General features: G+C 47.4%; 1 protein-coding gene across 2 annotated transcripts in view; it reads right to left on the bottom strand.

Moving 5' to 3' along the window:
- LOC147640811 (protein transport protein SEC24 C-like) overlaps positions 1-14,298 on the bottom strand; it is an 83,406-nt gene that overhangs the window by 34,733 nt on the left and 34,375 nt on the right. The window contains exons 7-12 of one of the 2 annotated variants that reach the window (XM_086815503.1): positions 5,757-5,876; positions 5,548-5,625; positions 4,553-4,630; positions 4,335-4,427; positions 4,152-4,209; positions 3,950-4,020 (exon numbers count right to left, since the gene is read on the bottom strand). In XM_086815503.1, the coding sequence (XP_086671629.1) occupies positions 3,950-4,020; positions 4,152-4,209; positions 4,335-4,427; positions 4,553-4,630; positions 5,548-5,625; positions 5,757-5,876 (498 nt within the window). Of the gene's footprint in view, positions 1-3,949; positions 4,024-4,151; positions 4,210-4,334; positions 4,428-4,552; positions 4,631-5,547; positions 5,626-5,756; positions 5,877-14,298 lie in introns of both variants that reach the window. The other variant, XM_086815495.1, reaches the window with a different exon arrangement.

Raw genomic sequence — 14,298 nt, 5'->3', positions numbered from 1 at the left:
TGTTGACTAAAGTATCATACTTGACAGCATCAGGTCTATCCTCATTAAGAAGTCTCCATGTGGAAGCAAAAGTCTGATATGTCTCAGATAAAGCATCAAGAACAGTCTGCACAAGAGAATGATCAGGAATAATCTCACCTGCAGAAATCAACTGTTCTTTGAGATCTTTAATCTCAGCAAGAAAAACATTCATGTCATCATCTTCTTGCATAATCTTCAATTCTAGCTCTTTACGCAGGTAAGCGATTTTTGCCTCGTTACGACCTGCATACAAACCAGCTAGAATATCCCAAGCCTGTTTTGCTGTTTTAGCTGAACGAATATGTGGGGTGATGTTACGTTTGACAGAAAGTGCAATCAAGGCATGAGCCTGCGCATCTTTACCATCCCAACGAGCTTGTTCAGCAGTGGGTAAAACAGCACCAACAGTAGAGCTGCTAGAACCTGCAACATCCTCAACAGATCCTACATCCACAGAACCTGGACGTACATCCATACCCTGCACAATGTTCCACACTCCTTTTGCAACCAAAACATGCTGCATCATGTATGCCCAAAGTGGGTAGTTGCTGTCTCCATCCAGTTTGTCTTCAGCAGACAACATGCGAAATACATCATTGCTGTTATCAGCCATGGCCACTGACTGAAACTGATGCAAAAGCTGCCTGTAATGAAGCAAAGACTGAATAGAAAACAACTCGTGCTATGTAGCACGGTCCACAATAGAGTACGTATGCCTGTTTTGCAGAAAACTGCACTGTCGAAATTTCTGCAGAAAATGACGAAAACACCTGTGCAGAACTTGAAATGCAAAAACGGAGCCCGAAACGACCTCAGATGCAAATTCTGAGAATGCAAGGCCTACGGGCTTATTTGCAGAGTATAGGGACCTGCAAGCGCTCGTGAAAACTCACCTCAATCGGAGAACGTGAGTCGGAGGGTGCTGACAGTGTAGCCCTGGGAGCCGATGCCTGCTCTGATACCAATTGTTGGAATTAGGGTTGCAGGAAAGCACACAAAGCTTGGAGAAGAAGAAGCAAGAATGCACACAACACAAAGTGTATTAGATTGTGTCAATGTACAAAGATAAGTTAGCCCTAGAAGGATGGGCGTATATACAAGCCGGGGGAAAAAACCTCCTAAAGAGGGAAAAAGTGCCCCGGCGGTCCTAAGTGTGTTCACACACATCACTGCCTATATATATATGGCAACACCCTAATCTCTCCACATATGATTGGCGTCGGATGGAGAGACCACAAATCCTCATGATTTCAGGATGATTCGCAGCAAACCATCAGTACCACATGAGATCGTCAGAGCAAAGCTTGCAATGCCCCCCATGATGGTAGAGGCTCTATTTCAAAACATAGCCTACATCAGACGCATCAGAGCAGAGATGCCTAGGCCTTTTCCTCCTTGAGCTACACCGACATAGAGAGATGCTTCTACAGGTGCAAAGCCAGACATCCCAGCCACAGATCACCAGCTCCTTCAGGCCTATCAGCGAGCCACATCCCCCTCCCCCTGTATCATCTAAATCCCAACGAGGGCTCACACTACCTCGCAGATCAGAGCTGCCAGGAGACTACGACTACCTGGACGCAGACTACCACTACTCCATCAGGCCAAGTCTGCCCAGATCCAGGCACGATACAGCAGAGCTATGGAGGAACAACTCTCCCTCTCTCTCTCTCTCTCTCTCTCTCTCTCTCTCTCTCTCTCTCTCTCTCTCTCTCTCTCTCTCTCTTTGAGATGTATGATTGATCAGGCCAGAGTGAGGAAGAGAAAGCTCTATTGCTGCTTTGTGGATTTCCGCAAGGCATTTGACACAGTACCACAAGAGAGGCTCAGCGCCTGCAGTCTCTTAGCATACCAGCAGATATGACATGGGGCATCTATGCATTATATGAGCAGGTTTTTGGGCGAGTCAGATGTCCAGGAGGTATGTCCGAGACTATTGCTAGCACCATTGGTGTGAAGCAAGGATGCCCACTTTCCCCCACGCTATTTGGGTTATACATTGATGAGGTGGCTGACTTCATTACACGGGGAGGCGGAGATGGAGTTGATTTAGCAGGTACCTCAGTACATATTATGCTCTATGCTGATGATATTGTATTAGTGTCTGAGTCCCCAGGTGGTCTACAGCAGCATCTACATGCACTCCATGATTTCTGCACACAGAGGGGTCTTACTGTGAACCTTGGGAAAACCAAGGTTATGGTCTTTCATACATCGAGACAGGGCAGGAGTCAGTTGACATTCACTCTCGCCGGATGCCAGGTGGAGGTGGTGACATCATACGTGTACCTAGGGGTTACCTTCTCTGCAGCAGCCACACGCTTTACCATGGGTTCAGCAGCCAGAGCTAGATTGACACGGGGATATGCAGCATTGGCTATGCTAGAGAGACAGTGCCACCAGGCGCATTTTCAGGAGCCCTGGACGAAGGGGTGGCTATTTGACACATTAGTCACACCGGCATTGATGTATGGAGCAGCAGTATGGGCGCCAGGCCTTGCTACCCATTGGTGGACACAGATAGAGAGACCACAGGCCCTCATGATGGCACGCATGATACGCAGCAAATCGTCAATACCTCATGACATTATCCGAGCAGAGTTTGCTACGCCTCCTATGATGGTAGAGGCCATATTTCAGACTATATGCCTGCTAGACAGATTCAGAGAGATGCCACAGGACAGATTATCATACAGAGCTTTTCAGGCATCTAGACAGTTGGCTGAGGCAGGAGACAGAGGATCATGGTATGCACAGGTCACACATTGGTTCTCACAGCATGGCCTAGACATGGATCATCTACCACCATTCCAGTATGACAGGGATGCACCACATATCCGTCTCTCTCATAGTGAGAGGAACAGAGTATTGAGACAGGATCTATGGCAGCTCTATACACGAGAGACATGGATATCCCCTACACAGCCTCTTCCACCGAAGATGCTATACTACAGAGCTCACTTCATGAGTATCACTGATGATGGATTTATAGAGAGGCCTAGATACATGGAGGGCTTTTTACCACACGGCTCCCGAGTGGCTATTGGTCAGCTCAGAGTTTCATCACACCGATTGGAGATTGAGACTGGCAGAGCAGCACGGATCCCCCGAGAGGAGAGGGTATGCAGATTGTGCAGAGAGGAGGTGGAGAGTGAGGAGCATTATGTATGCAGATGCAGAGCATATACAGCCATCAGAGAGAGATATCCCATTTTATTCAGAGAGCCACATTCCCTACGCCAGATCTTTGAGACAGCAGACCAGCGCATACTGGGGAGATACATTCTAGACATACAGCGCCACAAAGAGACATTATTACAGGCTCAGACAGCTCCAGAGGGGGGGCGACAGACACAGATTACTACATTTTTTCAGAGATCCATACCCCTCCCAGCCCCTACACGGCAGGGAATTACTCTCCAGAGAGCAGAGACACTTAGAGCCCGCAGGAGACAGAGGACACCTGGCTTTCGGACACCACGCCTATACCAGAGAGAGATGACAGAGATCAGAGCTCAGTTTCACAGAGAGGGTGCGGAGCGACTGGCTCGCTTCAGAGCACACCCAGGCATGTTCTTCAGGGAGCTGTGGACACCCCCTTCACTGATGTATACCATTTTATACCCCCAGTATGGTACAGGATGGAGCTAGCTAGGTTGCATATCATGATTGTATACTCCATGCATATAGCTTTGCATTCTCCTAGTAATAGAGCTCCATCCCCTGCACACCCAGATTCAGCTTTTTTTATTCAGTACTTTTTCATTTTGTTGGGATGACAGAGGATACCCCATACAGGTACTCCGATTTGTCTTATAGGCCGAGTTCGGTCTTTTGGAAGACGTTAATAAAATCTTTCTTTCTTTCTTTCTTTCTCTCTCTCTCTCTCTCTCGCTCTGGAAAAGGGTTGCTTGTGTGTTTTGCATACCTTCTCCCCAGGAGGACCTTTTTTGCCATCAGAATCCCTTGCAGTGAGAGCAGCAAATCCAATGGAAGGCAGGCCTGAAAGAAGGTATTCAAACGTTTAAATGCCACCTCAAAATGGAGCAGCAAAGTAGGTTATATTCTTGGACCATGTACTTCTTCATGAAAAAAACAAGAGACTTTAATTGCAATTTGGTCAGTTTACAAACCTGACTGAAACACAAGTAATTTTCCTCCATTAGATTTAATTGCAAGAGAAGCTCCCTGTACCAGCAAACAAATTAACCACTGTTAGATGGACGGTTCATTCACAATGACCATATAAAAGAAGAAGAAATGCCACCTTCAACATCCAATCGATAATAGGCCAGCTCTGCATATACATTCACCTTGATAGCAGCACCAAAAGCTGAGTCCGCAATCATGGTGCCCTGGAACATACTTGGGATGTTTTCAAGAAGTTGCTCCAACTGCTCACGATACTGCCACAAAAACACCGTCCATGGTATCAGCATTGATGACAAAATCCATCTCTTTCCAGATGTATCTCATAGCATGCCACCAGTGTGAAACTGAAAACCCGACCAGAATTCAGAATTACACTTACCTCGATGACTGGTACAGTTAGCCCTGATTGAAGAGGAGAATAAACATCTTGTACATCAGGCACCACTAGCATGGATGGCTGTCAATAAACAGAGCACACTTTTCTCGGTTAGTTGACTGCTGAAGCAGCCTTAACAGAAAATTACATCAGAATTTCTTAGCTGTGCAATATATTTTCTTGTGGTCATCTTCACCGCATTCATTTGCCTGCATTTGTAGTTCCAATACAAAAAGGTGCACTATCTCACAATTTGATAGGTCAAGATCATGCTTGTTACAGGCTAAATGTCTGCCTACTCCTTATCAAAGACGCACAAACTAAGCTTGGGTGAGGGTTCAGATACATGGAGAAGATCCGAACAGAGAGAAAGGAACACTGAGCTATAGGAAACTGTCGGTGAAACAGTCACATCTGAAGAAAAAGCACATGATGGGTCCATAATAGCACGTGATGCCATGTGGCATGCGGTGCCATGTGCATGTGGTGGACCCAACCATGCCACAAGACGGGCCCTACACCATGTCACATGGCACAATTTCTTTCAAAACTTGCACGTGTTTTGCCACAAGGTCTCATGTGGCAAGCTCCACCATGCTGATACTAAGTGGTGAGATACCCTTTGAGATGGTATTTTTGTTTTTTGATTCTTGCTGTGGAGGTATAAGCAGTACAAAAATGCGAAGTGGAGCTAAAGGTAGTATATTTGAAAAAATAAGAGGCTTTAAAAAAATGGAAACATTCCAACTAGCCTTAACGTAAACCCAGCCAAGAATGCAACATGCATGACACCATGACACTGCTTATATCACAAATGAACCCGAAGCTCAGCAAAAACCATTGGCAAACAAAAAATTGTGAGGTCCTTAAATTTTTCATGAAAAACAGATATGGACAAGGTGGATGCTAAATCGGATAGAGAACACAAAGCTACAAGCACCTGTTGATATGGACAAGGTGGATGCTAAATAGGATAGAGAACACAAAGCTACAAGCACCTGTTGCGCTTGATTGAAGTTGTAGAAGTGTAATGCATTGTCGAATGTGGCAATCCCAACTTTCACTTGTGGACCATCCTGAAAGATAAAAGTTTTAATTAACACAAGGATATCCATGAAGATCACGAGGACAATCTCCCCGCAACTCCAGCAGCCTAAATAAACCAAAAAGGGTAAAAATGAAGCAGTTGAGGACATCATTTTCATACAGGAAGGTCTCCAAGGGCCCTCTGCACTGCACTACAAGCGGCTGCTGTAGCTCCAGTTGCTACCGCATTCATGGATACATCTATGAGGAAAAAGAACATTGGAAACATCGGAGGCCGAACCTGTCAAAGAGACAATATATTAAGATACTGGTTTCAAATCTCTCTCTCTCTCTCCCCTTCACATCCAGATTGAGCTTCACATATATGAGAGCTTAGGGTTGTAAGGTCCAAGCTATGGTGGATTGAAGGCATCCATGTTGCACACATGGAGAGTGAGAGAGAAAGAAAGAAAGAAAGTAAGTTATAATAAAGTCCTCAACAGACCCTTTGGGTCTATGAGACCAAAATGATGTATACATAGTGTCCATGAAATCTCGTCATGGATTTAAAAAGAAAAAGCAACTGTAAACTAAAACTCAGACTCTCAGATTATACAAGATGAAAAATCCAGATCCTACTATGCCCGGTACAGGGTACAATAAGTGATGGGATATGGGAGAGCTGAATAAAAACAGTCAGTCAATCAACCCTGTATGCCGGGCAAGGGCCCATACAGAAGGTCCATCTGTTAGAAGTCATCTCCTATCTGTATATTTACACCAGGGCCTCTGTTGTGGGTGTGCCCGCCCGGATTAGATGTTTTCTCATTTTTTCCCCACTCTCCGTATTTTTTCCCCATTTTTCCCTATTTTTCTAGGTGTGGGAGGTAGTATTGGACCTGTCGGCTGTACCAGATGCTGGCCAACTGGTCACTGGCAATCCCGGCTTCTCTTTGCTGCTGGCCGACTCCACACGTGTGAGGGCCGACCCTGAGAAGCTGGCCGACTGGTGACATATGCTGGTCATGGACATTTTGTCTTGTCGGCTGTCTTTTGAGCAGGCCGACTGCTCATATGGGACCATGTAAAATGGCCCCATGGCCCCCCACTTGTTGTATCAGTTATTCAGGATTCTTTTGTGCATATAGAGCTTGGTAAAACCAAGGTGATGGTGTTTAACACCACAGCACAGTGGGTTAGGAGGTCAGCACCCACCTTTACATATGGTCAGGAGACAGTGGAGTATACAGATGCATATACTTACCTTGGTGTGGTTTTTAGTGGCCCACTATTTTCCTTGAGGAGAGCAGCGGACACCAGATTGACCAGAGCTTATGCAACATTGGGGAGACTAAAGAGGATGTCTTCGCAGGTTCACTTTCAAGAACCTCAAACAAAGCTCCCTCTCTTTGACACTTTGGTCACTTCAGCCATGCTGTATGGAGTGGAGATATGGGACCCTCAGTGGATCACCACAGCCGAGCTGGTAGCACTGATAGATGGAGATGTATGGAGAGGCCCTTGGTTTCTATGATTTCCCGGATGTTTAGGGCCAAGGCCTCCGTACCACATGATATTACCCGTGCAGAGATGGCTGCCCCCCCATTGGTAGTAGAGGCACTCACTCGATCAATCTCCTTTATACATAGCACTTGGGCTCTCCCTAGAGACAGATATGCTCGCTTAGCCCTGGAGTCTTCACGATAGTTGGCATCACACGGAGACGGATCATGTTGGTATGCACAGATGACAGCTTGGTTCCAACTGCATGGCTTTAGTATGGTCAGGCTACCTCCATTTTAGTACTCCCTGGATGCACCCTCCCTCTCTCTCACACGGGCAGAGATTACCAAACTTATCAGGCAGGACTTGACTCAACTCGACACTAGGAGGACATGGATACAGCCGACACACGAGCTTGGTACGAAGATGGCTTTCTATAGAGATCATCTTCTCCAGCTCACGGAGGATGGGTTTGTGATTAGACCCAGCTACATGAATACTCATCTTTCTCATGGGGTACGGTGTGCTATTGGTCACATGCGCACATCCTCACACCAGCTAGAGATTGAGACTGGCAGATTCAAAGGGGTACCAACTGAGGCCAAGATTTGTCAGTTGTGCCAGATGGAGCCAGAGACAGAGTTACATTACATATGTCACTGTCCAGTATATTATGAGATACAAGGCCGTTTTCACTACTTGTTCAGAGAGGGTTTCGGACCACTTTCCAGAGTCATGAGATACCATGATCAGAGATGCCTCGGATTATACTTGCTGGAGCTGCGTAGACATAGAGAGGGTCTCTTGAGAGGGAGGGGATCAGAGAGGGAGAGACACCTACAGAGGCAGATTACAGACTTCTTTCGACCAGAGATTGAGCAGTCAGGCCAGCAGGCATTGCAGCTAGCCCCAGAGTATAGCCGCACCAGAGGTACACTGATTGATCGGGCTATAGAGCTGGGGCGGTCCATGCGCCCCAAGATGAGAGGCCCATCTCAACACCGGCGGAGACTACAACAGAGGATCAAGACCATACTAGCACGGCACGGGAGACGTCCAGTCAGAGTACTCACCATGGAGGACATTGAGGATATCTGCCATCGACCGATGAGAGACATCTTTGGATAGTGATGTATATGATGCTTACCTTTGTTGCTGGAGTTTTCCTTCCCAGATGTTATCCATTAGGAGCTCCTAGTACCTTACTTTTCCTCATAGTTGTTGTTTCAGTTTCAGTTAGTTGTTTAGTTGTTTTAGCTTTTCTTACACAGACATTGTATCAGATCCACCAATTGTTGTAACCTTTTTGGTCTCATAGGTCATTTTGGCCTTTTGAAGACGTTAATATATCATTTCATTTCATTTCATTTCTCCTTCTCCATTGCTGTCTATTTTCTGCAGTGCACTTGCTCTTGTGTTCTCAGATTTTGTTATCATCTCCGCTGCATATTCTGACACCATCATGGGTGATACAAGAAGGCAAAAGATGTCGATAGTCTGCCATGAGGATGAAGCCGCTTGATGGGGGGGCAGGATCTCCTGAATCTGGAATGATGAGCTGGGGGTGGCCAGGGGTCAGACAGGATGAGCACCTCTAGCTCTCAGGGGTGATAGATGTCAAAACCCTTCACAAGTACATGCTTTTGTAGGCTAGTAGTCTTAGCTTTTGACCCACAGAAATCACACATACACACTATACTAATGACACATGGCACACTTACCTATCCTCTCATAAGAGGTTGTTCACACCTACTGAGCCCTGAATCCTAACAAACCACCTGCGGAGAAGGTGGAGATGCCCAAAAAACCCTCAATCAACATTGTAGTTTGGACTCTCGACACCACACTATGTGCTCAACGGAGACACAATGGCACCACCCGAACTCTCTTGTCAAGCCTAATATAAGAGCTTCACCACAAATAACAGCCTACATCAGTCAACGGAGACACAATGGCACCAACATCCGAACTCTCTTGTCAGGCCTAATATAAGAGCTTGACCACAAATGACAGCCTACATCAGTCTATCAAGACTATCCCCCCCTAGATCTAAATAAGGGTATTCCGAGAAAAAGGAGCCTTTTATAAGATTGAGGCTTATTACAAAGATGGAACACACACATAGAGGGAAAGACGAACACACTCACACAACTTTTATTACACTCAGTTTTTTGGGACCACTCAGGCACAGAATCCATGACCCACACATATTGGCTTTTAGAAAGCCCAATCATAATCTTCCTCTTTTAGAGAAAGATTATCCGTGATAGTGGCTCCATGTTCTATTGTTGAGGATGCTTCTGCTTCATGGACTTCTTCTTCATCTTCCGCCACCAGGTTTGCATGCACCTTCTCTTGCTCTTTGGCCATCTTCTTGAAGCATCGGTCTTCTGTGTGTCCAAAATTCTTGCAAAAGTTGCTTTTCATAGTTGGTTTGCCTTTGTGAACATGACTCACTCTAACTCAAAAGAAAGCCCAGATTGCTCTTTGCAGCGGTCTTCATCTATGAGGATTGCAATCATCTCATCATAAGTCATTTCCCGAGCCACCCTTAGTACAGTCAAGGTTTGAAACCTCTTCAATACTCGAAGAAGGACAGCCATCTTATCATCTTTATCCACTACAACTCCCAAACCAAAGAGTTGAACTATAGAACCTAAATTGTTCAAAAGTTCTCCCAAAGTTTCTCTTTGATTCATTTTTTAGCAGAAAAAATTGTTTCTTAAGGAAGACTTTGGAGTTAAACTTGTCCCATATACCTCCTTTTTGAGCTCTTGGTGAAATCCATGTGATCAATGAGGTTGTGAGACAACCCGAGCTCGATGAGCGGCATGGCCTTGTCATTATGGTCATTCCATGTACGAATCTTTTCCACTCCGTCATCACTTGGTTAAAGTTCATGAAGTTGACCACATCTAGACACCATCTCTCATCATTAGGAGACGCATCTTTATTTGCCACATTGGGAAGTTGCTTCCATTGAACTTTTCAATCACCAAGCTGCATTTGCTTGGTCTCCATGATGCTCTACTTGGAAAAGCTCCAAATGTTATAAATGTTGAAGTGGATATTTAGACATATGTCACTTAATCTATGGAAATCCATAGCGTAGCGTTGAACCCCATGACTGTGGCACTTGCAAGCACACATGTCATCAAGGGAGCTACTCCTACGAGCGTTGGAGGCGATAGGTGGCAAAATAGGCGGTGCTGCTGCGCCAACATGCGGGGCACAACCAACAGAGGTGGTCTGCCCTGCACTAGAACCGCCCCTGCGGCTAGACGGAGACGGCAGCGCCGGTTGCAAAGGTCAACTGAGCACTCGAGCCGCCTCATCAAGCAGGACGGAGCAAGGAGTGGTGCACTGCTGGCTGGGCGGAACGCAAGAGGCTGAGGCACGCGCAGCGTTAAGAGCAGATGGGGGCAAAGAAGAAAACAGCCAAAGAGCTGGGACCCAGGCTCTAATACCAATTTAGAGCTTAGGGTTGTAGGGCCCAAGTTGGATTGAAGGCATCCATGATGCATGCGCAGAGAGAGAGAGAGAGAGAGAGAGAGAGAGAGAGATATTAACGTCTACGAGAGGCCAAAGTCGGCCTATGAGACAAAAAATAATACAACTGTGTTCTTCCGGTCATCGGAAGAAAAGAAACAAAAGAAAAAGTGTGCATGTGTCTGGATACAACTGTGAATCATCATGGATCGGTGGAGCCCATATACAAACAATATAAGGGGGCTGGAGATGTGGATGGAGTGCTAAGGCAAGATGCATCTCTATATGCTGAAGGGGTAGTACAAGCATGCTATGCAGATCTATGTCTAACTCCATCCAGTGCCATAAGAGGGATATAAGATATCATACATCGCCGATGCTGAGGCTGTGAATGGCATGAACATGTACCCTGAGTCTAAATGAAAGCGAGCTAGCCTCTCCTGTGTCTCCATCTGGTGTCTCATTCGGATAGCTACTATCTCTCGGTGACCGAGTCGGGGTGCTCTATGTCCAATCTGTCTAGGTCTCCTCCTGGCTCTCAATTCCTCTGCTCTCTGTGCGGTCACCCCACGTGGTACATCAGCTGGCACTGGCATAGCTCTCTGGAAGAAATCTGTGAGCTGGGACTGTCTCCCATCCCTAGTGGGAGCGGGTGTCTGGAGGAGTCTCTCTCGAGAACTATGAAGCTCTAGTAGTAGTCTGCCAAGCTGTCGCTGGTCCGAGGCCTCCATCAACTGATGTAGTGAAGAGTGCTCCTCAAACAATCCTGCATATCTATCTCTGACCCCCTGGTGGGCTCTACATCTACATACAAAGTGATCCTCAGTCTCCACCTCCTCGCGGAACAATCTGCATATCCGCTCAGCTCTAGGAACCCGTGCCGCTCTCCCAGCCTCTATCTCTAGCTGATGTGATGAGACTCGTAGTTGTCCAATAGCAACACGAGAGCTGTGTGGCATGTATACATCCATGTACCGCGGTCGATGTATAAACCCATCCCCTGAGATGCTCATAAAGTGGTCTCTGTAATACAGCATCTTCGGTGGTAGTGGGCTCTCTGGTGCTGTCCATGTCTCCTGTATGTAGTGCTGCCATATGTCCTGTCTCATCACTCTGTTCCTCTCATTGAGAGAGAGGTAACCCCGTGGAGCAGACTGATCATACTGAAAAGGTGGCAACCGCTCAATGTCTATACCATGATGTGAGAACCACTGTAGCATCTGTGCATACCAAGATCCAGTGTGTCCAGCCTCGGCTACCTCAGAGCCTCCTCCCTGTGTGATGTAATCAATATAGAGCCAAAAAGAGCGTGGGGGAGAGCGGGCACCCCTGCTTCACACCAATGGTGCTAGCAACTGTGTCGGACAAGCCTCCTGGGCATCGGACTCTCCCAAAGACCTGCTCATATAGCCTGTATATGCCCCACATCATGTCTGAAGGTATGCCTAGTGTTTGTAGTCACCGAAAGAGGCGCTCTCTAGGCACAGTATCAAATGCCTTGCAGAAATCCACAAAGCAACAATAGAGCCGTTGCCTCCGTGCCTTGGCCTAATCAATCAGGCACCTCAATGTAAAAATGTGGTCGATGGTCGAGAAGGCTCGACGGAAGCCTGCCTGGCCTGCTGCTCTCAATCCCCCAACCTCTGCATGAGTGCTCAGCTCTGCCTCCAAAACTGCCCCGTATAGTTTGGCCAATATATGGCCAATCATGATGGTCCTGTAGTTCCCGGGGTCTAGTACATCTCCTGCTTTATGGATCGGCACAATAGTGTGCATCGTCCACTCAGCCGGAAACCCCTCTGACAGAGCTCTGTTGAAGAGATAAGCAAGAAATGGTGCCAATGTACCAATAGCATAGATGAGATGCTCTCCCTGTAATCCTGTATGATCTGTCGCCCGTCCATGTTGGAGTCGGCATATGGCCCTCCTAACCATAGGTGGGGTGAAGAAGGTGGAGACTGTGGAGCAAGGCTCTGTGGGCTGTGGTATAGGGGGCTGTGCAGGCACATCATAAAGTCTCTCTGCATATGTCTGCCAGGTCTGAGGATCGGCAATAGGTGTGGGAGGATAGGGCTCTCGGAGTCTCCTCCAAGCAACAGCAGCATCTCTGCTCATGAGCATGTGATATGTGTCCCAGTACTGAGCCTCCTCATAAGCTCGCCGCTTACGACGGGTGAGAGTATGCATCCTCCTGCCTGCCTGCCTCCGGGTGATCTCCCCGCGAGCCCTCTGCACTCGGAGACTGCAGTAAAGGTTTCTGCATTCATCATCATACCATCGGTTCTGAGGCATGCTCCCAGATGTAGGTGGCCATCCTGTCTGTATGTGGTATGGGAAGCTCCTCGCGGCTGCGGAGTGCAGTACATGTGAGAGCTGGGAGGTGAGCATGGCCATGGGTGCCGATGGATCTAAGGCAAATAGCTGATCATGAACATGATAGTCGTACACCTCGGCTAGGTCCTGAGTGAAGTGAAAAATAGTGCGTGGTGGCTGTATGATGGGTGGGTGGGTCTCCAATAAGCTCCTGAAAGTGAGGGATAGGTATGTATGATCCGCCCCAATGGGGCATGGTGGTACGGTGAAGTGAGACACCATATCTGCTGCCTCCCGGGATCCCATCACATAATCCACTGTACTACTACCGCCTCCCACTGGAAAGCAAGTCAACCCATCTGAATCTGGCCACTGAGTCATCCCGTTATAAATAACGAGATGGTGTCGGGCCCCAAGCTCCAGCAAATGTTGCCCATATCCAGTGCTGTCAGCTCCTCCATCAGCGGAGATCCGAGTGGCCCCTGTATCCTCTGTAGCTAGCGGCTCTAGTCTCAGGGGATCCTCAAAGTCATAGATCTCACACTGTCTGCTCTGAGTCCGTGCATTGAAGTCCCCCATCAAGAAGATATCTCCCAGTGTCGAATAGTGTAAGATCTCCTCAGATAAGACAGAGTATGGAGACTCACTAGCCTCTCCTCCACCTGGCTCCTCGGTGGTGGCAAACCGCGACCCCTTCGGAGGAAAGTAGCAAAGGGCGATATAAATCCATCTGGTCTCCGAGAGGCGTAAGCTAATCCACATGTAACCGCCTCCGAGTCTCGTGCTACGACTCGAACATGCTCATGTAACCCATGCCTGAAAAGCACTGCAATACCTCCTGAACCTCAGGAGGTGGCCTGTCTCATCCCCTGTCGGTGAGCTGACTCCCACTGATAACCCTCAACCCGTGGTAAGCCCCTCTCCGGGCTCTCATGTGTCTCTGTCATCAAGATGATATCCCGGCCCTCCATCACCTCCTCAAGTCTCCCTAGATGTGTCCATAGGACTCCATTACAGTTCCAGATTGCTATGTGTCTCTCTTTGTCTTCATGTTGTTTCCTCCGTGTCTCATAGGCCAGATGGCGCTATTCGACCCTCTTCCCATCAATGTAGATGTGACCATCCCTATAATGTGCCTTCTTCCCTTCTTTGCGTGCCGCCTTGATCTTCGGCATGCATAATCTTCTGTGCTCCAGTTGCATCCATGTTATATTAACGTCTACGGAAGACCCCAAGGGCCTATGAGACCAAAAGTAATACAATGGTACCATGGATATACTGAGCCATGGAAAACTGAAAGAAAAAGTTAAAGACCTTTAGGTTAGGTTAACCATAGCGTATGGGGAAGGCATCTTAAGCGGGGGTAAGTAGCTATTATGAGTCATGTGCTACATTTGGCTCCTAGTTTATAGGAGGCC

This window comes from Cibotium barometz, chromosome 2, assembly GCF_041138505.1.
Source record: "Cibotium barometz isolate CiBa-2024 chromosome 2, ASM4113850v1, whole genome shotgun sequence".
Lineage (NCBI taxonomy): Eukaryota > Viridiplantae > Streptophyta > Polypodiopsida > Cyatheales > Cibotiaceae > Cibotium > Cibotium barometz.
The sequence above is the reverse complement of the archived record's forward strand: the minus strand, read 5'-3'. Positions and strand labels throughout refer to the sequence as shown.